Source organism: Pongo abelii, chromosome 17, assembly GCF_028885655.2.
Source record: "Pongo abelii isolate AG06213 chromosome 17, NHGRI_mPonAbe1-v2.0_pri, whole genome shotgun sequence".
Lineage (NCBI taxonomy): Eukaryota > Metazoa > Chordata > Mammalia > Primates > Hominidae > Pongo > Pongo abelii.
In genome coordinates, this window is record NC_072002.2 from 71574371 (window position 1) to 71597791 (window position 23421).

The window sequence follows — 23421 nt, forward strand, 5'->3', positions numbered from 1 at the left end:
ATCCTTTTTTTTTTTTTTGCAAAATGTGTTGTTTAACTTTTTGAATAGGAAACATTATGATTCCTGTCTTTTAATTAAGATGTATTGAATGTTAACTCTTTTTTGGTAACTCAGTGCAAACATTGGTTATAATAATGCGTTCTAGATTTATCTGTTGATAAAATATTATCCACATTTCCTTCCTTTCCAAGTTTTCTAGACTGCTGGATTTTTTTTTCTAAATTGCTCCCTTATAAACCTTTTATCTCTTTGCTCTTCTCTTGACTATTATGGCCACTGCTAATTCCTGCTACTCTATCTCTGTTTTTCTCTGAAAACTGATATAGTAGTGTTTAGATCTACCATCTTAACATTTGAGTTCCATTTCACTATTTTTATGTTTGTTTATTTTTATTTTTTCTTGGCCTCTTTCAGATTCAGCAAATATATTTAAATTTTACTTTCCCCTTCTTATACTTGTTAGCTATAGATTCTGTTGGTATTCTTTTAGTTTTTGTCCTAGAGATTGTAAGTACATCTTTGACTTACTGCAGTCTAAAACAAATTATTCCTATTAGAATTTCTCTGCTGGTGCTAGAGCCTTAGAACACTGCAACTCCATTTGCCCCGCCTTCTTGTTACATTTTAGTTGCCATGCATTGTAACTTTACATATACTTTAAATTCCAGTGGACATTATCATTGTTTTGTTCAGTCAATATTATTTAATATTCTTATATTTAAACTCTATTCTTTTTGTACTTTACATTTTCATGTTTTCATCTAAGATCATTTTCTGCCTCTAAATAACTACTCATTTCTTTTAGTACAAGTTTACTGGCATTGAATTTTCTCAGTTTTTGATTGTCTGAAAATGTTCTGCGTTTTTGAAGGATATGTTTGCTGATTATGGATTTTTAGGTTGGTGGTCTTTTGCACTGTAGAGATTTCATTATCTTCTCATTTCCATCTTTTTTTTGGGGGGGAGGGGGAAATAAGCTATCATTCTTATTGTTATTCCTTTGGATCCCCCTCATTGCTTTTAAGGTTTTCTATTTTTCCCTTGTTTTTTAGCAGTTTAAATATGACATACCTAGATGTGATTTTTTTTTTTTGTATTTATACTGCTTGGAGTTGCCAGAGCTTTTTGAATCTGTAGGTTTGTGTCTTTCACTAGTGCAGGAAAATTCTTGAGGCCATTATCTTTTTAGATGCTACTTTCTTACCTCTCTTTCAGAAACTCCAATTACATGTAAATTAGACTGCCTCCTTTACCCGTTTTTAAAAAATTGTTTCTCGTAGGTCTCATGTTCTTGTCTGTATTTTGTAATCTTTTTCTCCTGCTGTGTTTCAATGTATATATTTTCTGTGTTCCATAGGACTGTTTTCTGCTCTGTTTTTCCACAAACTCCTTTACTGAGTTACTACTTTTAATTATTATTACTGTCTTTGTTTCTAGGCTACCTACTTGATACTTTTTTAAAAATGGATTTCAGTTATCTTCTGAAATTCTTTATCTTTTTATCTTCTTTTCCATCATTTTCTATATTTTCTTGAACATATTAATCCTAATTATCTTAAAATCTTTATCTGCCAACTCTAATATCTGTATCACTGGTGACTCTCTTTTAATTGCCTGTAATTTCAGTTATATGCTGTAATCTCTTGGCATGTGTAGTAATTTTTTGTTAAATACCAGACATTGTAGATAAAAAAAGTAGCTTGTTCAAATGATATCCTCTTCTAGAGGGGGCTTACCCTTTCTCTGCTGTTCAGATAGAATAAAGGCTGACCAACTTAATATAATCAGGGACTAACCTGAGTCAAGGCTAGGTTGCAGTATTTTAAATCTCTGCCTATCTGTGATTTTGCTTCTGCTTCTCTAGTCCTTCCAGGGCTTCCAACAGAGACCCCAGAGTATTTAACGGGGTTCTTTTGCTTGTTGAGTCCTGAATCCTACTTCTTATCTTCTTAGCATGACAACCCTGCCAAAAACTCCATTTTGCTTTCTAGAGACATTCTTAGTCTCCCCACACAACTTCAGTATTTGGCATTTGACATGAATGGCCCTGTGTCAGCTTCTGTTTTCTTTCCCTCCCTTCTCACTAGGATCTTGATCCCTTGAATATTCAGTTTTCTCTTTAGCACCACAAGATTTTCAAAAGCTCTGTTGCTTTCTGTATTCCCAGTGATGGTCCTACTGCTTGCTTGATCTCTGCTTTATCCAAGGTACTTTGAAGCCAACATGTCTAAGATTGAACTCAAAAATAATGTTCCATAGAACATTCCATTTCTCATTATTTTCTGCTACCTACTGGTGCAAACTGTGGCCTACAGGTCAATAGGTCCCTTGAGTTATGAATGATTTTTGTATTTTAAAAGTATTCTTAAGAATATGTGACATAAAGCTTTGTGGCCCTCAAAGTTTAAAGTATTTGCTATGTGGCTCTTTACAGAAAAAGTATTGGTAAACTTTTTCTGTCCTAGTAACTGTCATCACTGTTTGTCCCATTATCTATATTAAAAATCCTAAATGTTATCCAATCATCTTCTCTTGAAAACCAATCCAAAATGAACTTTTGTCATTTTTATCTCCTTCTGAAAGCAGTCTTCTCTCTGCCTCTGCCACTCTTCTAGTTTATGATCTTTCCCCCAGATAATACCTTATGACTGATCTTTTTGTATTTAATCGGCCCTTCCTGCTCCCACAAATCTGACATCTGCTCCAAGTTCTCCGCTAAAATAAAAGTCCACTGTCATAGGACTCACACACGTAGAAAATTACACTATGTGTAGGTTGGGAGTGCATGTGCTCCTTTATGTGTAAATGTATGTGTGCATCATGTGTGTATATTTCAGAGAGTTTGGGATAGATACTTTGAAAATTTCCAACTCAGGGTACCTTTCCACCAACTCTTCTCCAGTTTGAAGGAAATGAGTTTTAGGTTACTATGAATGCAATCTCAACCATTACATTAAGGAACAAAATTCTCAAAACTAACTAAATATTTAATTCATATTTGCTACGTTTCTGGTGATTACAGGATTTTTGGCTCTTTTCCCTTTTTAAGGATCCTTGAATTAGACATGACTGGATTTATTGTGGTGATTGCATAATACCATAAAATAATGACATATACAACAGAACAACCCTTCCTGAAGCCTAATAAACCCTGTGGTTCTAGTGCCTTATTGACCCTGTACCTTACATATAATAGGTGTTCAATGCATTTATGAATGGGACTCATAGTTCATACTAAATATAATTCATCATATTCTGAGCCAAGGGGAAGCAGTCTTGTTCTATGATGGTTTTAAATTCAGAACTGTTTTGTTTTTCCTTGCAAATACATTAACAAAAATACACTATATTAAGAAGAAATATAGATTATTGTGGAATGTAGGTTAGACACAGCTGAAGAGAAATTTCTTTTACTATCTCACATCATAAATCAAATAGTAGAATGCTGAGAGAATAGGAAGTGCTAGGTGGATTAAACCCTATGACTTTTCAGCAGCCAGATCTTTTTAGCCCTTGTGTATAATACTTTATATTTAACTCTTTTTTGGGAACTCAAAAGTATTGTGATTTATAAAAATATACATACTTATGGCAAAATGCTAATAATTTAGTATTTTGGGAGATGAAATAATTTATTCTTTCTAATATCTTTGAAAATCTGCTCTTTATGAGACCATATAGAAGTTTTTCAAATTTCTTGACTTTTAAAGGCTCTGTTAGAAAATAATTGAATCAGTCAAGTTCAGTTAAACATTTATTGACTACTAGGTACTGTGTTAGGTCCTGGGGAACCAAATGAATAAGACATATTTACCTTCAGAAAATACACTCAGATAAATACAATTGAATAAAGTAGTGGGGATGGCTGAGACATGCAGAAAGTATTGCGGAAGCCTGTCTCAGCTTGAGGTGATTAGGACCGGCTTCTTGGAGGAGGAGACATTCAAGGATGAGAAGATATATTCAGATGATGGGAGCAGATGGGTTGCGGTGTGTTCCGGGAGGACTAGGTGGCCCAAGCAAAGTGGGAAGTAGGAAATACCATGTGTGGGGAGACAGGTGTGGTGGGAAATGAGGCGAGTCCATTGAAGCACCATGTGAAGGTGCTTAAGCTTTATCTTTTATCTCAGTGGCTTTCAAACTTTAAAAAAAAATTAGCTTCATAATCCTACTCTCAGAAGGAATTATATATGAAAGCCAGTATGTAAAACAGATAAGAGGTAATAGAGAGGAGAGTTTAAATTCAAGAGCTATTTGTGAGTTAGATTCGGTGAGACTTCGTGATTGCTTAGGTATGTGTGGCAAGGAAGGTTGACTCACAGGTTTTCTGATTGGGTGATAGAATAGAAAGTAGCTCTATCACGTGTGATATCGAATGTAAGAGCAGGTTTTGTCCGGGATGATGAGGAGTTGCCTTGTTCATAGTGAGTATGAGGTTCTTATGGGACATCTATGTTGTGATTTCTGCAAGACCTTTAAGAGAGTGAAACTTGAGGCAGGGCTGTGGTGAGACATCCAAAAGATGGTTCTTAATAATGTGGAAGTGGAGGAGATCATTCAGAGCTAGACTCTGGGCTTACTAACCTTAAGGTAGGAGGAAAAGGAAACGATTTAGAGAAGGAGTGGTGTGAGGCATGTGAGGAGAGCCAGGAGAATGGGCTAACCTATAAACAGAGGGAATCAAGAGTTTCATGCAAAGAGTAATCACTTGTGTCAAATGCAGTAGATGTTGGGTATTAGAAGGATCGAAATGTGTTTGTCAATGAAGTCATTAGTATTCTTTTTAAAAACTGTCTTCCCAGGATGTTGGGAGCAGAAGGTTCACTGTGGAAGGTTAAGGAGTGAAAGAAAAGTGTGGAAATGGAAATAGTAACAAATGTATAATACTTTTGAAAGGTGTGTATAAGAGAAGGAAAGAGAGTAGCTAGAGGGAGATGCAGTTTTGAAGACAGCTGAGAGTATTTGTGGGCTGAGGATGATGATCAAGTAGTGAGAGGAATGTTCTCAATCAGGATAGGGAGGAATTGATAATTGATGAAGCTAGGTTCCCCAGGGGATGAGAGAGTGGGCGATTTCAAAGGTAAAGGGAAGGAAGGCGGTTGGCCTTGATGTGGAGGAGGAAAACCTTATTTCTGAAACTGAAGGGAAAGAGCACAGGCTGGGTGTCTGGATGGGTATATGTTTCTGTGGATAGTGGATGGGGATTGAGGAGACAACATTCCTAAAGCCTTCCCATTTCTCCCAGAAGTTGGAAGTAAGATTGTCTGTGGGGAGGAAGGGAGTGATCCTGAGTAGGGGACCTGATGAGAGTGGTAGAGATTAGGGAAGGAGGGTTCTAAGAGCAAGTGTAAGGATTCACTGAATTTGTATTTGAAATGCAGACGTAAAAGGGAATGGAGGGTGGTTGTGAAAGACTGATTGCTAGGACTGACTGTGGTTGGACAGGCAGAGAAGGGGAAGAAGGGGCTGATGGGGATGAAATTGTGGAATCCAGGGCCTGAATGCCCCATGATAGTGGTTCCAAAACCATGCTGCACCTGAAATCACCTGGGGATCTTTAGAGACTACTGGCACCTGGCTCCTACACGAGGATTTTCTGATTTAATTGGTATGGGGTGCAACCTTTGCGTGGGAGGTTTCAAAGGTTCCCAGATGGTTCCTACCTACAAGTTACAGCAGTTTGTGCTCCAAGAGGCTGAAGAGCAGATGTGGGGAAGATCTGGAACTCTAGAAGGTGTGGCCAGAGTGGGGATATTAGCATTTAAGGTTTCTCAGGTAAGGACAGGACCCAGTGTGCGTGGTCATGGGCGTGGCTGGCTGAGGTTGAGTGGAGTGGAAGTTGTGAGTCACTATGGCTTTTAGTATTTGGTGGTGCACTTTCCTGGTCTTTTCTCCTCCCACTGGATAAAGAGCCTTGTGATAAGAATGCAGTGCCACCTAACAGGCTAATTTGGGAGTAGGGATTAAGTTATGACTTAACAATAGGATTCATACATGCCTTATGAATGTGTTTTGGAAAATTATAGTTTAAAATATTGTTGATGCAAGTAAAAATCCCCAAACTAACTGATGAACCTAATAGGAGCTTGCAATTTGAAAGCAAGATAACAGCATTTGAAAGCCCACACTTATGATACACAGAATATCAAGGCATCCCTTATGTGAGACTGTCCAGTGTTCATATGCAGTAAAATATTTGTACCATTACTCTACAGTTCATAATAGTATGACATCTAATTAGAATGCTGAAAGTCTCCAGAACAGCACGCCCCAACCTTTTTGGCACCAGGGACTGGTTTCATGGAAGACGGTTTTTCCATGGCCTGGGGTAGATGGTTTTGGGATGAAACTGGCGTTGGAGTCTAATAAGGAGCGCACACTGTAAATCCCTTGCATACAGAGTTCACAATAGGGTTTTCACCTATGAGAAGCTAATGCCGCTGCTGATATGACAGGAGGTGGAGCTCAGGTGGTAATGCTCGCTTGCCTGCCGCTCAGCTCCTGCTATAGGACCCCGTTCCTAACAAGCCATGAACCTGTGGACCAGTACCAGTTCTTGGCCTGAAGGTTGGGGACCCCTGTTCTAGGAAATTAGTCACATGCTAATTTAAGTTTATAAATAACAAAATATAAAAATAGCACTTGTAGCATAATTAGCAAAAGTAACCTTAGTAACTCACTTTACTAAATGACCCTATGCTTAACATTGTGTCATTTGCTCTCCTGCTTTGAATCCTTTTACATCCCATAAAAAAGCCCCTTGACCTCCAACAACTGCAGACCATAAGCTGAAAATCACTGACCTGTATGGATGCTGAACTTTCCTAGGACAATGGTTGGCCAGCAAGGGTGTGAGTCAGGGACAATGATTTCAAGGTTTAGACATTTTTTCCAGTGTGAATCTCATAAGATGATTTATATGACATGGTATTGCAGGCCCTAAAATTAACCTTGAATAGAAATATATTTGTCAGTTATCTCAGGGAGACAGTTTACTGCATTGTCCAAGTACAGGAAGTATAATTGGTACATAGTGGTTGTGACTGGAATTCTATATGATGCTGTCACTTGACTACAACAGGTAAAATATCCAAAGATCTTTCTGTTAATGTCTTCCACTGATCTTTCTCTTATTTTGTGTAAAAATACTTATTTTTCCTAATTACATTCACACCTCAATCACAATCACACTAAGCAGCAATCAGCTCTGGTAAAAGTGATATTTTCTCAGGCAAATAGATGGGTAGAAAGGACGAGGTAGGAAAAAGAATGGGAACGGTAAAAGGGGAGCAGATTTATCAGCATAAGCCAGGATTTTAGGTTTTTACAGTGTAATGTTACTTGTTTTTTAGTCTCCTTCACTTCTATTTCAGTAAGTGTAGTACTTGCTATATGCTTGTGCCACCCTTCACCTGGCTAACTCCTACTCATCTCATGAGCATGAGTTCTGTGACCTCTGTCCCTGCAAAGGCTTCCTGAATTTTTCAAGTATACTACAGCCAGATCAGACAGGGGCAGTTGGGTCTTCCTCTCTGATCCTCTGGCACTTGGATTATATTGCTATCCTAGTACTTATTCTATTGTACCAGTGTACGTAAGCAGGTAGATGTATTTGTTTCCATCTCTATTTCTCTGTATCAGAGTTTCTCAACCTCAACACTGTTGTCATTTTTGGCTTGATAATTTTTTCTTGTGGAATCCTGTGCACTGCAGTATTTTTAGCACCATCCCTAGCCTCTACCCACTAGATGCTATTAGCACCCCTTCCAAGTTGTCACTAGCAAAGTGTCTCCAGATGTTACCAAGTGTCCTTTGGGAGTGAGGGGAGAATTACCCCCTGCTCAAAACCACTGCTCTATATCAGACAAAGAGCTTCTCAGAGGACCATACCGTATTGCTTCTTGTATTTCCAGTGCTCAGCACAAAGTGTTCATTGAGTCACTAAATAACCCAGGATATGAGGGTTCACTAATGTGGAGTGGATTCAGTCTTTCCTTTACCACCTCCCTTCTCTCTAAAATCTCTACAGAATGAATGTTGAGAGTCCCTTGATAGCTAGAATTATTCAAAACATGGAGGAAGTGGTAGGCAGATAGAGGAGGAACCTGACTTCCTCCTGTATTGTCACCATTGACTTGCTGTGTGACCTCAGGTGACTAACTGACTTATCTCTTATCTTCAACTTGGTTTTAGTTTTAAAATTGGTATAATAGGGTTGTAATGAAGTTAAATGGGATAACAGATTTGAAAACATTCATCACAATAGTTGTTCAACATACATAGTTTAATACTCTTGATTGATTGATTCATGCATTCATTCAGCACATATTCAGTGCATACTCTAAGCTAGGCCCCAAGCTACAACCAGCTGGAGAGGGCATCAGTTACACCCACACCCAGTGGGCCCTGGCATTGGGGAGTTCCTGCTCTGATGTGGGAGAAAAGTGTGCAGTTCATTGTGTTGAGCTTTTACTACCTAAGGTATGAACCAAGTGAGAGAGAACCCCAAGGAGCCAAACTGACCTGAAGGGTTGTTGGGAAGGCTTTTCAGAAGAAGAGGCTTGACATTAGGAGGACGGTGGGGAAGAGCATCCCAGGCAAAGGGAGCAGCCTGTGCAGATGCAGGTGGGCACGGCCACTGTGTGGAGAGAATAGTGAGATGTGGGCCAAGTTGGACAGCGATGAGAGAGGAGAGTTCAAAATAGCTTAGAATCTACATGAGCATGAACATTTCTGAAATTAGGGCTTGTTCATCACGGTGACTCAGGGTCGATTAGGGCAGTTTTTTTTTTTTCTTCTTTTCATTTTCTCATTATTAGTCTTATCCTTGTTCTCACCAAGTGGAACCTCCCAGAATCTCACCTTGTTTTCCATTCATTTACAAGTGTGTTAAGGGTTTCAGCATATCTAGAAGGGTGTGTTATACTGGGAGCTCTTTGGATTTTTGCATTTTCTTTCCTTCACTTGGTATAAACTATGTTCACATGTATCTTTGATACATTCATTTGAGATGAAATGAGCAGGGTTTTGTTATCTCTCCCTTACCAGTGAAAGGAATACTGCTTGTGTTATCTGTTCGCTGTTTACAACACCTCATTGAGGTAGGCAGTCTTTTCTTTATTTGGAAGATAGAAGGATTGATGCTAGGGAAGTTAACTGAGTCGTGTAAAGGTCTGTACAATGGAGGAACACTCCTGGTCTTGTTACTTTGGTAACTTGGCCTTTTGGGAATAGTTGAAAATCAATCTCTTTTGTGCTGCTGTTGTGGAAGCTCTTAATATATTGATCTTCAAACCTCTTAATATATTAATACTATTTGGATATTATTATTCAGGCATTATTCAGGAAGACATGGTCTACAGAAATATCTCTGAAAGATATTTTCTTTATCAAAGGCATGACCTAAACATTTGTACATAATGGTTACAACTTACTTTAATTGAATGATTTATATTTTATTTATATCATATTGAATTATAATGTAATATCAAACCTTAAAACCTCAGTCAGTTAAATATCTCTAGTTTATGCTTATTAACATACTTGTTAATGAAAACACTTGAAAAGTCAAATAACATGAACTCCATGACTATATTGTCATTCACACCTACTCATGAAGTCTTATCCTGTCTAAAATAAAATATTTAAGATGAATAATAGTATATATTGTCTAATTCCAACATAAATGGATTCTCTGATGAAACTCACTTGTATTATCCTAACTCTTAATGTTAAGTAACAGCAAAACAACAGCAGAGGGCACCAAATATCCATTTCAGTCTTCCACAGTTTCTTGATATTTTCTAATTTTTGTGCCTCCCTTTTCACTCTCTGCCTTTCTCCTTCCTTCCTTCCTTTCTTCCTTTTTTCTAGTACTTAAAATATTTAATATTGAAACATTAATATTATGCGTACTTTTTAGTAGATGATGAGGTTTTTCCCTTAGCTATTTAAAAATTACATGAAGACATCAATTTGTTTTTATTCAGTGACCCTTTTACATTTAACATGCATCCGAATTTCAGAAATTCTTTTAAAAACTTTTATTCAATAAATATACTAAATCAAGAGTAAAATTATAAAATATTTATTTTTCCTGCCAAAATATTACTAGGCAATAAACCATTTTTCACATTTAGGAAATTTAAAATTATTTAGAACATGCAATATAATATGGCTACATAATTTTGTAAAACAGCATACTAAGATTTGTCAAGTGTTTTTGTTTTGCATGTCAAGACTCAAAGTATTAATATCTATAGAAGTGTGTGTATATGTGTGTGTTTGTGTTAGATTTGTAATATTTCCTAGCCTTGTTCTTAGTATCCTTAATCTCTGCTTTCAAAGGAGATTCTGATTTTTTTTTAAATTATTAACTCTTCTGCTTTATACTTTATCATGAAAATCAGCCTGTGTCTGTAGTGCTTGCTGGTATAAATAAACTTTTTTTAATTAACAATAGGAACTATTTGATATCACTATAGATTGGACTCAGTGCTCATTCAAGATAAATAGTAAATTATTTTACAAGGTATTTTAAAATCCTCTTGAAAACTGCAATATTAAAAAATGATTCTGAAATAAGTAAGCTTTGAGTCAGGATCATTGAAGTGAATGGTGGAAGAGTACAATTATTGCCATTGTTTTACGTTTCTCTTTGTCACAGGACAAAATGAAATACACTGAAAATATCATTATAATATTGGTTTTAGGAAACAAAGCTTTCAGGTATTTCATCAGACATGATTTAACCCTAGAATATATTAAAATATTTAATGATAAACATTATAAATATATAATAATGATAAGGATTCATCAACATTTTTTCCTCTGCAGATTCTAAGTTATTGCTTTTTTGTTGCTGGAGGCTACTGTGCATGGGTGGGTGGGTGGGTGGGTGTGTGTGTGTGTGTGTATGTATGTATGTATGTGTGTGTGTGTCTGTGTGTTTATGTGCCAAAAAATATCAATGCTTGAATACAGATTAATCTCATGAATCATAGTTCTGTTGTTTTCCTTGGGTTTTCACTTGAGAGACAATTTTACCTGCTACTCTTAACCTATAATTGCCACAGGTTCACTTTCAGCAATGAGGAAGCAATCCATTAATTTTTTTCTGTGGTTTTATTTCTGTAGTATTTTAAGTCAGATTCCTTATTTAAAATCTGAAATGGTTAGATCTGTATTTAAAGTTACAACTGACTTGGTTCTTACATTGGAAATGTCAAATATTTCTATCTTACTACCCTTCTAAGTGGGTGTGTGTAGATGTATGTATTTTGCATTTATTGTTGAATCTTAATAGCAAATTTGAGATATTTTCATTTGTATATACCTTATAATTTAACTTTCCTTGTTGGCTTTCTTCATAAGGACAGAGGCTTTATTTTCTCCCAAGCATCTTGCACATAAAAGGCACTCCACAAATATTTATTAAACTGAATTTAATCTTCTTCCATGATAATGTAAAGGTGAGTTTGTGAGCACACATTTCAAATGTTCTTAATAAAGGTAGCAGCGGAAGCATACTAAGCTTCCTGCTAGAGAATTTTCTGGATCCGATAGCCCATATTTGAAATTGTTAAGAATATAAGCTCATTTGAATGAATTAGTGTGCTGTAGACATGAATATCTTATGATTAAGCCAGGAGACTTATGAGTTTGATAGATGTTTTAATTTCCCTATAGATAAGCTTAGTGTACTATATTACAATATCAGATATGTTGGTGATTAATTCTGCTATCTCCATGCATTTAGCCAAAATATCCTCAAAACTTTGCTGCATACCTATATTTTGTTGTAACGAGACTTTGTTGGGTTAGTTAAATCTATTGTCAGGTATTACAAGTTATGCAGGACTTGGTGATATCAGAAATTATAGTTTATAGTACTTGGAGCTTACTCATTTTCTCTCCTTTTCTTTAGTCTCCTCCTGTTATCTTCTCATCTGTTTTTGTTCCTGTCTTTTTTTCTTTTTTTTAAAACTTTCTTTTGCTGTGGATTGCTGTTAGCTATAGTTTTTGCTACAGTGACACAATCAGTGCACTAAGAAGCTCTGATAAGAGGAATCACACACAATTGCATCCCGATATCATTGTCCCAGACACTAGATGACCTTTCACGTGTCCATGCACATGGGCTGTCTGCTGGCACACCTCCCGGGAAGGGACAGAAACATTCGCAGATCTGCAGGTGCCGAAAGCGGGCATGTGGGGTTGACACCAGGTGAGAGAGCTTAAAGGGCTATCTTGAGGCTACCACTCTTGCCTCCTTTTTTCTTCAAGTCACTCGTGCTGCTTCAATAATTTCTTTACCAAGCATGTTTGATTTTATATTCTTTGGTAGTAATGGTCTTTATCTTTATCCTAAAAGAATTTTGCAGATCTTTCCCAGAGAGGCAACATCTGCGAAAGCACTGTGGTGGGCTCTTCTTTTACCTAATGTTGTTATTACCTATTGCTTCATACGCAGTGTTGGGCCTGTCTACCTAATATTGATATATGATGATATTTTATCTTTTGCTGTGACAGGACCAGCCGTAATACCTAGTCTGGTGCCTAGGCCATAACAACAGCTTTGTATGTGGTAGCTATCATTATTAATAATAATTTTTGTATCATTATTTTAGATAAAATATTGTATGTAATTTTATATAGTATTCACTCAAACTAGTGTTGGTAGGTAAAAAGCAGTAAGCATAGTGTCTGACATTACCCATTCAGCATTTGAAAAAGAAAATATAAAGCACAGTGCTACGAGAAATAAAAGAGTAATATACACATTTTTCAATCTGTCCTGTTTTCTACATGCTCAGTGCTATTGCATACTTTTATCTTCCCTCATCTGGATGGTTTCAGTTGCCTTCCATTTCACATTCATTACTGATCTTGCTCCCTTTAGCCAACGTTGCTGGTAGATAAATGTTTATACAATTAAGTTTGATCATGTTACTCCCCTCATTAAAGCCTTTAGACAACAGTTCTCAAACTTTACTGCATAAAGTAATCTGGGGTGCCCATTAGATTCTGACGCATTCCTAAAGATACTGGTTCAGGTCTGATAACAGGCCCAGGAAGCTGTATTTAACAAGCACTCCTGATGATTCTGAGAAAAATACTGCTTTAGTGGCTCCCGAGCCTGCAGGATAAAGCCATGCCTTGCATTCTTCATCTTGGGCACTTGTGGTTTCAGCAGTATCCATCGTGTGATACTTCTGCCTTTGTCCTGTTTCACGTCTGGCCATCCTTCTGCCAGGAGTGCTCTTTCATTGCTCGTTACATCTTCCGTGCAGTTGCCCGGTCACCCGAGATGAAGCTGGTACTTTCTCCATTGCGTCCCCTTCTTGTGCCTTGCCATCTCTCTTTATGGCACCATTCATCCAACATTATAATAACTTATGTATGTACGCATCATCATCTGTTTTGAGTTCCATGACTAGAAAAACCATTTCTGACTCATCTTGGTACCCTCAATACCCTGCGCAAACACAAGACATAATAGATGTTAGGCAACTGGGGGAATGAATGAATTAAATACGAGAATGAGATTTGGAAAGTCTTGATTTTTTTTCTGCATTTGCAATTTTATATTTATGATTGTGTAGTGTAAATTTATCACATTATTTATGTATTTTAGGATGCTTAACTGTAGTATAGAAATATTTAGAACAGAAGTTTACCCACAGGAAGTAGTGATAGATCTGCTTGAAAAATTTGTAAGTAATTTTCAGAAGAGAAGCCACTTGAAATACTTCTTGCGGGATGAGTAGAAGTATGTATGACTTGAGTGGCAGAAGAGAGATTCAGGAGGGAGCATGATTCTGGCATAAGCATATGCAGAAATACAAATGTCTGAAACTACTTGATCCTGGAAAGTACAAGTGGTTTGATTTGGCAGAAGTTATAGGGATTGTGGTGAGAGATGAACTTGGAAGGGTAAGCAGCAGTATATCTTGGAGGATGTTTTGTGCTTTGCAGGTAAGTCTGGATTTTATCCTTGTGTTCAACAGAATGTTGAAGTCTCTTAAGCTAGAAAGAAACATGGTCAGATGGGAGGAAATTAAGACAGAAGAGAGACCAGTTAAGGGGATTTGTGGTAATTTTAAGACAGAAGAGCTGATTGGCAATTTAAAATAATTTTCCTAAAAAAATTTTAAGGCTAGTCAAGTGAAGCAGTGGGAGTGGAGAGGGAACAAAGAAATCTGTAACTGGTTGTGACCAATTAATTCTAAACATCACTGCACTTGGACCAGCCAATTTTATACAATTTTCATAATAGTCTTTGTTCATTCTGCTGGGTACTGTAATAGGTTTAAGACTATACAAGATGAGTAAGACATGATTGGTCCCTGATTTTGAAATGTTCCTGTAGAGTATAGGAAAATGCAAATATCTAGAACAACAAATTATATAAATGTGGCAAAGACATACAAATATGTGATACATAGTATAGACATAAAATGTTGTGGGAGTTGGATTCACTGTGGACTAACTTCCTTGGCAGAATTAGTCTCTTTCTCCCACCCCCCCCAAATTTACTGGGGAACAATTGACAAATTGTCAATTGTGTATATCCTAGGTGTACAGTGTGATGATTTGATATACATATACTTGTGGAATAATCGGTTGTCGATGGAAGAGAAGGGATTGGAGTGGAGTAAAGGAAGAGCATTTTGGGAAGGGGAATAAGTAAAAGTGTTTATATGTGAGGGGCCATAGTTTTGGTACTAGGGCCTATTTGTTATAGCTTGGAAGGTATTTGGTGTCAAACTGTAATGGACCTTGAAGATTGTGCTAAAGGAGTTCACATTTTATTCTAGAGCTTTATTTTCTAATTATTAAAATATATATTGATTATATGATTATATACAATCTAAGAAATATATAGCAATACAAATTAGATTGTATATGATTATATACAATCCAAGAAATATATAGCAATACGAACAAAATGTTCTATAATTCCATCACAAGATTGTAATTACTATTAATATTTTCACACATTTCTTTCCAGTCACATATATATGTATGTGTGTGTGTATATATATATACACACACTTTGGTCTGGTAAAGTACAAGTGGTTTGATTTGGTAGAAGTTATAGGGATTGTGGTGAGAGATGAAATTGGAAGGGTAAGCAGCAGTATATCTTGGAGGATGTTTTGTGCTTTGTGTGTGTGTGTGTGTGTGTGTATGTGTATGTGTGTGTATATGTATATACGTATATGTGTATATATATACATATATGTGTGTATATATACGTATATGTGTGTATATATACATGTATATATGTGTATATATGTATACGTGTATATATGTATATATGTGTATATACACATATACACACACATATATATAAGCAGTCTTTCTTGCCATGCTTATATATAATGTGTGTGTGTGTATGTATATATGTATATATACTTAAGCATTAAATACGTGAAATTGGAACCATAACTGGTGTGTGTGTGTATGTGTGTGTGCGTGTATATGTGGATGTGTGTATAGTTTCATCTCACTTAAAATTGGATTATGGGTATTTTTCTACATGGTTAGATGTGCCCAGAAAAGATGATTTATAAATAGTGCAATATTTATTATATTATATGGTTCTGCATACATTATTTACTAGTTTCCTTACTGTTAGATATTTAGGTGGTTTCCAATTTAAAATATTGGATACAGTTTCACTGAACATCTTTGAACATAATTCCTTGTCTGTATTTCTGACTATTTAAGATAGGATCTTGGAAATAAGTGTATTGGATCAAACAATATCAATCATAAAGGCTTACGAGGTATTTTGCCAAATTACTCTTTTAAAACTATTTAAATTCACACCTGCAGTGTATGAGTTTGACTTTCTCTATACTGTTTTTAGTGTTTACTGTTTGCTAATAAGTTAATAAGATAAAACACTTATCTTGTAGTTATTTTGTTATTTCCTTGACAACCAATTTGAGCAGGTTTTCCCTATATTCACCCTTTATGTTTCTTTTACTGTCTTTGCTCTTCATAGTTTTTTTCTTTTTTTTTTCTTTTGGCAATAGTATTCTTATTGCTTTTAAGAAATGTTTGTGTCTATTACAACTCTTCATTAGTCCTATTTCTGGAACATTTTATTCCTGTTTTTTAGTTGTCATTTAACATGTTTTTTATCGTAGTGAACTTATAAGTATGTTTAGAAAGTCCATTTTCATCTCAAGATCAGATAGATATTCACCTATATTTTGATTTAGTTTTTAAGAATTTTGTATTGTCTATTTTTCTTAATAATTCATGATAATGGAAATTTTTTGGTAGAGTGACATGATTAGATTTTTGCCTGAGAAAGAAGTCTGTGGTTCTGTGGAGGTCACATGTGTTGGAGTAAGAGACCAGGGACAGTGAAACCTGTCTTGAGGAGCAAAGATAAGTGGTCTGAATTTCTGTCATGACAGCAGGATAGGAAGAAAACAGAATGATTTCCAACTGATGAATCAGGAGGCCCAGCAGGTTTAGTGAGGGGTGGAGATGAGAACGTAAAAATGTGAGTTAGGTACTGTGGGATATCCCAATACAAGCCATTGGAGATACAGGATTGAAACTCCTTTAGGAGACTGGTCTGGCTGATGATGGAAATTAGAGAGCCATCTACATATAGGTGATAGTTCCCATGTGGGGGGAGGAATGAGTTATCAGGGCAGCCGACTGAGAGGGAGAGATTGACAGAGGTAGAAGACTTACCAGGAGGTACTCTCCAGATGTCTTTGTTACTCTCCAGGATGCTGGAGAGGTAGCTTCTTAATTCTTTCTTTTAGTTCTTTCTTTGTCTCTTTTTATTTTTCTTTCTATTTCAGGAAAAAATAACAATGTCATATACTGCAAAGACATTAAGGAAGAGAGGGACTGAAGAATTTTCATTGGATTAGTCTACTACTTTCAGTAAATTTTGCTAAAAGGGACAGAAATTTGGCTAGAAGAGGAGAGAAATAGAAAAGGGAGCATGGTCAAAAGATAGCATTTTTTAAAGGATCTAAGTAGACTCTAATATGTTTTTTATTCAGGGAATGGAATCTTTGAATAGGGAGAGATTGAAGGTAAAATGGAAAAAGGAGGGATATGATGGTTGTAGCAACTTAAAGGATCAGGAGCCACGATAAACGGATTATTTCATCAGGTGGAACAGTAGTTTATTTTCAGAGACAGGATTTGCTCATAAATTATTGAAACACATTTTAATCATCACTGTGAGTAAAAAGACTCCCTGCTTCAATAATAAACTATTATTTTCTTGGTTTTTAAACTAATTGGCAATTTTGTGATTGTTTCAGCATAAAGTTCTTCCAATTGTGTAAGCTGTTATCTTTTACATGCTGCTGATTGGCAAAGTTAGTATGTTAGTTTTCATGATCTAGGTTCCTAGAAGGACAGCTTAATAAGCATGTTAATTCCTCTGATTATTTATTGTTTATTAATGAATGTATGAAATTAAGCACTTTTAATTATAACTATCTTTTAAAAATATTACAGGGAAATTTACCTAAATATTCTCATAACTCCCTGATGGTTCAAGCAATAAAGACAAACCTAACAGACCCGGACATACATGTGCTATTCTTTGATGTGGAAGCGTTGATTATTCAACTCCTGACTGAAGAAGCCTCTAGGCCGAATACTGCTCTTATTTCCCCAGAGAATTTGCAAAAAGCATCTGGCAGTTCAGACAAAGGGGGCTCTTTTTTAACTGGAAAACGAGCAGCAGTTCTCTTCCAACAAGTGAAAGAAACGATCAAAGAGAACATCAAGGAACACCTCCTTGATGATGAAGAGGAGGATGAGGAGATAATGAGGCAGAGAAGGGAAGAAAGTGATCCTGAATATCGGTCCAGCAAATCAAAGCCATTGACCCTATTAGAATATAATTTAACTATGGACACTGCAAAGCTGTTTATGTCCTGCCTTCACGCCTGGGGTTTGAATGAAGTACTGGATGAAGTTTGCCTGGATCGCCTTGGAATGCTGAAACCCCACTGCACAGTATCGTTTGGCCTCTTGTCAAGAGGAGGCCATATGTCACTGATGCTGCCGGGTTATAATCAGCCTGCTTGTAAACTGTCACACGGGAAAACAGAAGTAGGAAGGAAGCTGCCAGCGACTGAGGGAATAGGAAAGGGAACTTATGGAGTGTCCCGTGCCGTCACCACACAGCATCTCCTGTCTATCATTTCTTTGGCAAATACTTTAATGAGTATGACCAATGCAACTTTTATTGGTGATCATATGAAGAAGGGTCCTACCAGGTGTGACCATGATAGTTTGATTTTATTCTTAAGTTTCAAAAAAAGAAACCTGTTTTATTTTTTCACTGTTGATTACTCTTTTTTGGCTCTACACAATTTTATTACTTTAGTGTCATCTCAGTTGTTTCCCTTTTACATTTTAAAACACCAGTTTCAAAATGCCCGGTTAAAACATAATAAAATTAAACAATTTTATGTATACATTGGCATACTTAGATGTTTTTTAAAAATTTGGAATGAGGGAGTTGGTCACGTAGACTAGCTCTTGTGAATATAATTATAAAATTGTAAATGTAGTTGAAGTTTGCCCTAATATTCAATTCAAAATATATATATATTTGAGGCTGGGCATGGGGGCTGACACTTGTAATCCCAGCACTTTGGGAGGCTGAAGCAGGAGGATCACTTGAAGCCAGGAGTTTGAGACCAGCCTGAGCAACATAGTGAGACCCTGCCTCTGCAAAAATAAAAATAAAATGTATTAGCTGGGCTTGGTGGTTACATGCATGTAGTCCCAGCTATTTGGGGGCTGAGGTGGGAGGGTCGCTTGAGCCTGGAAGTTCGTGGCTGCAGTGAGCCACGATTGTGCCACTGTACTCCAGGCTAAGCAACAGAGTAAGACTCTGTCTCAAAAAAAAAAATGTATATTTGGTTAAATGCTTCTTCTCATTGTAACTTATATGTAATGATTGACATGTGTTCAGAGATTTGGCTTCAGAATTTTGTGAGAAGTATAGTCAGAATTTTTCAATAGAGAAAATACTATTTAAAATGCAGGAGAATACTATTTTAATATTTCCAGAATACTTAGCCTCAATTTGTCTTTTTATGGAGACAACTTTTTATTATACTCTATTGAGCGTTTACCATATGAAGAATTAAAAACAATTCTAACAAATACTTATATAGCACTTACTTTGTGTCAGTCTCTGTTGTAAGTACTTTACAAAAACTAATTTGTTAGTTCCCTTAACTCTATAAGGTATGTACTTTTATTATCCCTTTATTACAGAGAACAAAACTGAGACACAGAGAGATGATGTAACGTGCCCAAGGTAACATAGCTAGTAAGTGGTAGTGTCAGAATTCACAACTGAGACAGTCTGCCTCTACAGTCCAAGATTTCTTAATGCCTAAAGACTGTTTTCAGGTTTTTGGGTTGAATGTTTTTAATCTGTCTTTCTATGAATTCACTTGGATTAATGCTGTGGAGTAGGCTGAAATCTCAGCATCTGAATATTGAAGGACAAAGAGTTAAGTATGATGTTAGAAAATATTTCTTAATATAAAGCACAAATTGTACATGTCAGATTTTTACTTGCTAATCATTTACCCATTTGAAATGGAAAACGTTAATAGGTCCAAACCAAAAAAAATCTTTCTGGAATGGTAAATTGAAACTGTTCTATATATGTTTCTTTTGTGATTCGTTTAGAAGTAGAAAATTTTTTATTTTAAATAGTTCTGGAAATATGACAGTGTCAAAATATATCTTGTATTTTTTTCTTCTTTTTTAAGGCCACCTAGACCAAGCACGCCAGACCTTTCTAAGGCAAGGGGTTCCCCTCCAACTTCCAGTAATATTGTGCAAGGACAGATTAAACAAGGTAAAATTAAATCTTATTAAGTAATTGACATGACATTTCAGCTCTAGAAACTGAGGAGGCATAGCTAATGTATAATCATAATATTTGTTTGTCTTGGATTGTTAAAAGAGAAAAAAGTTGTTATATTCCAGATGTAAATACGGATAATTAAGATGTCAGTTAAGAATAAATCACATTTATTTAGAAAGTGATAAATGAGCATATTTCAAATAATTTTATTATACTGTCTTTGGCCTAATTTTTATGCATTAGGGGCACCTTAACTTGACAACAGTAGTGTTTTAATTGTGTGTTTCTTGAGTTTAAAAGTTATACCTATTTTAAACTACTTTTAGAGATGCTTAAGTTCATAGTTCCATACTATAGCTAATCTCCTGCCATTTTCCCATAGTTCGTGTGTTGTGATTCATAAGTGGAAATCCTTGTTAAGCTATTCATCTTTTCTTTTTATTTAAGTCGTTATATACCTTAACTTTCACCTATAGCTTTGTTTTTCATTAGGAGATAGAAGAGAAGAAAGGTTGAGTTTCTCTTCCTTTACTAATAATTCCTACATATTCCTGAGTATAATTAATTAATATACTTAGATGTATCTGCATATATCTTTTATATTCCTATTAAGAGTGACAAATAAGGCAATCAAGAGAGTTGAGGAGTTATGTCTACTTAGAGAACTTTCCTTTAGACAAAGAGTTAATACCGACTCTTCACAGAATGTGATAGAGAAAAGTAAAGAAGTAAGCAACAGATGGGTTGATGCAGGTTCTGCTTATAAATGGTGGCATACTGGCATTTTTCTCCCGACTTTTTTTTAAGTTTGAAAGAGTCAAACAGTTTTACAAGGTTTGTTAAACAGTAGACCCCCAACTTTATATCTGTAGTTTTCCTCTTCCACAGGACAAGTACTTTTATCTCTCTCAGCTGATTGAGACTTGCTTTAACATCCTTAAATGGTGTGCTTGATTTTCAGCGTTAGGCACTGTCAGATGGTTCTCGTCATGGAAGATAAACTCCCACACTTTCTATGCCATTTCCACCCATCATTTCCAACCCCACACGGTCACCCTTCTCATTTCCCTGACCTCTAATTAAAGTTATAAGATCGTTATGTAATAGTTTATATTAAGCTATATAAAAGTTTTATAGTAGTTTTGGTTAGATAACTTTTTATGCTTGCATGTGTGAAATATACATACAGAAACATGCACAAAACAGAAATGTACAGTGATTTTTAGAAGCAGAACACCCTTGTAACTATGTCCTTGGCAAGGATTAGAGTATTGCCAGCACTTCAGAAGCATCCTGCTTGTTCCTTCCCAATCCATTATACCTTCCTCTCCTAGAGGTAATCACTGTCTTGGCTTTTGTGAAGCCACTTCTTTTCTTTCTTTTACAGTTGTACCACCTAAGTTTAAATTTCTAAACTCTATTGTTTAATTTTGCCTATCTTTTGAGTTTTATATAAATTTAGTCAATTAAACAGTATATATTCTTTTGTGCTTGTCTTTTGTGACACTTATCAGTGTTGTTGCATTTGACTATAGTTTGTTCATTTTCGTTGCTGTGTAGTATTCTGTTGAATGAATAAATCACAGTTTATTCTCTTTTTTTGTGCATTAGACATTTGGATTGTGTACAGCATTTGGTGTTCATAAATGATTCTGCTATGAGCATCCTTGTATTTTAAACTTAGTGTATATTATAAGCATTTCTGTTTTGTATATAACTGAAAGTGGAAATTTCTGAGTATCTTCAGCTTTAGTAGGTAATGTTAAAGTGTTTTCCTAAGTGTGAAACTGATATACATTCATCACAATGGCTAAAGTGAAAAAGAGAAAATATTAAGTGTTGACTAGGATATGGAGCAATGAGAACTCTTATATACAACTGATGAGATACCCTAGCCAACACCTAATATTTTCCATCTTTTTCACTTTAGCCATTTTGATGTGTGTATAATAGTCTCTCATGTGTTTAATTTGCATTCCTTTACTACTGTTTAAACACATTTTATATGTTGATTACTCATTTCTATATCTTCTTTTGTGAAGTAAATGTTCAACTCTTACATATTTTTCTATTAGGAGACCCAGGCTGGGGTGCAGTGGCACAATCACACCTCACTGCAGCCTCCACCTGCCAGGCTCAAGCAATCCTCCCACCTCTGCCTCCCGAGCAAGTGGGACTATAGGTGCACACCACCATCCTGACTAATTTTTTCTATTTTTAGTAGAGATGGGGTTTTGCCATTCTGCTCAGGCTAGTCTTTAACTCCTGAGCTCAGGCAATTCACCCACTTTGGCCTCCCAAAGTGCTGGAATTACAGGCGTCAGCCATTGCATCTGGCCAATAAAATTTCTTTATAGATGATAGTATGTTTCTGGGCTGTTTGATTCCATTGATTGGTTTGTCTACCCTTGTGTCTTAATTACTGTTGCTCTGTAATGAGACTTGATATTCAGTAGATGAAATCTTACCACCTTATTCTTTTTAAAGTGTGTCTTGGCTTTTTTTGTCCCTTTGAATTTCAATATAAATTTTAGAATCAGTTTCTCCATTGCCTCAAAAACCTGTTGTGATTTTAATTGCAGTTATATTGAATTTAGATAAGTTTGGAAATAATTAATATCTTTATGGGATTCACTCATTATACATCAACTTGATAAGTCTCTGCATTTATTTAGGTGTTCTTTATCTATCATAACTCATGGTTTTATGTGTAGAGGTTTTATATATATTTTAGATATATAACACATATATCTAAATATTGGATTTGGATATTGGATTTAAAAAATTTTCTTAACTGGTAATGTTTAACTATTTTTCATTTCTGTGCCCCAGTATAGCAATGCAGTTGATTTTTGTATACTAATATTGTATCAAGCAATCTTGCTGAATTCACCTATTAATTAAAATAATTTATCTGGGGATTCCTTTGAATGTCAGGGTAATCATATGAGATAACCTTTTCCCAGTTTCAAAGGGAAAACTTTTAAACCTTTCATAATTATGATATTTCCTGTATGCTTTTGTAGATGTTAAGAAACTAGCTACCTTTTATTCCTTCTTTGCTAATGTTTATCATCAGTGTATTTGGATTTTATCATACCTTTTCTATATTGATTGAGATGATTGTGTAACTTTTAATTTTCCTCTGTTAATGTGGCAAATTTAGAACATAAACCCAATCTTGCTTCCTAGAATAAAACCAATTTTGTTGTGATGTATTATTTTCTTATAAATTATTGTATTTGATTTAATTTTTTTTTATTTAGGAAAACTTTTTTTTCTGATGTCCTTAGAAGCTTTCATATTATTCAGGTTACAAAAACTGAGTTGTGGAATGTTTTCTTTTTTTCTATTTTCGTGAAGAGTTTGTATAAGATTGGCAACATTTCTTTCATAAATTCAAACTCTGGATTTAAATTTGCTGGATTTAGATCTAGAGTTTTCTTTGTAGGCAGTTTTTAATTCTGGGTTAAACTTATCTCATTGTTTGACTTTTCAGATTTTGTTTCTTTGGTGTCAGTTTTTAT

The 23421-nt window shown here is 35.6% G+C and overlaps 1 protein-coding gene across 5 annotated transcripts in view; it reads left to right on the top strand.

Moving 5' to 3' along the window:
* Positions 1-23421, top strand: part of WDR7 (WD repeat domain 7) — a 398951-nt gene that overhangs the window by 86956 nt on the left and 288574 nt on the right. For all 5 annotated transcript variants that reach the window (XM_054538012.2, XM_054538011.2, XM_002828242.6 and 2 more), the window contains exons 15-16: positions 17509-18278; positions 19797-19885. In XM_054538012.2, the coding sequence (XP_054393987.2) occupies positions 17509-18278; positions 19797-19885 (859 nt within the window). The remainder of the gene's footprint in view (positions 1-17508; positions 18279-19796; positions 19886-23421) is intronic.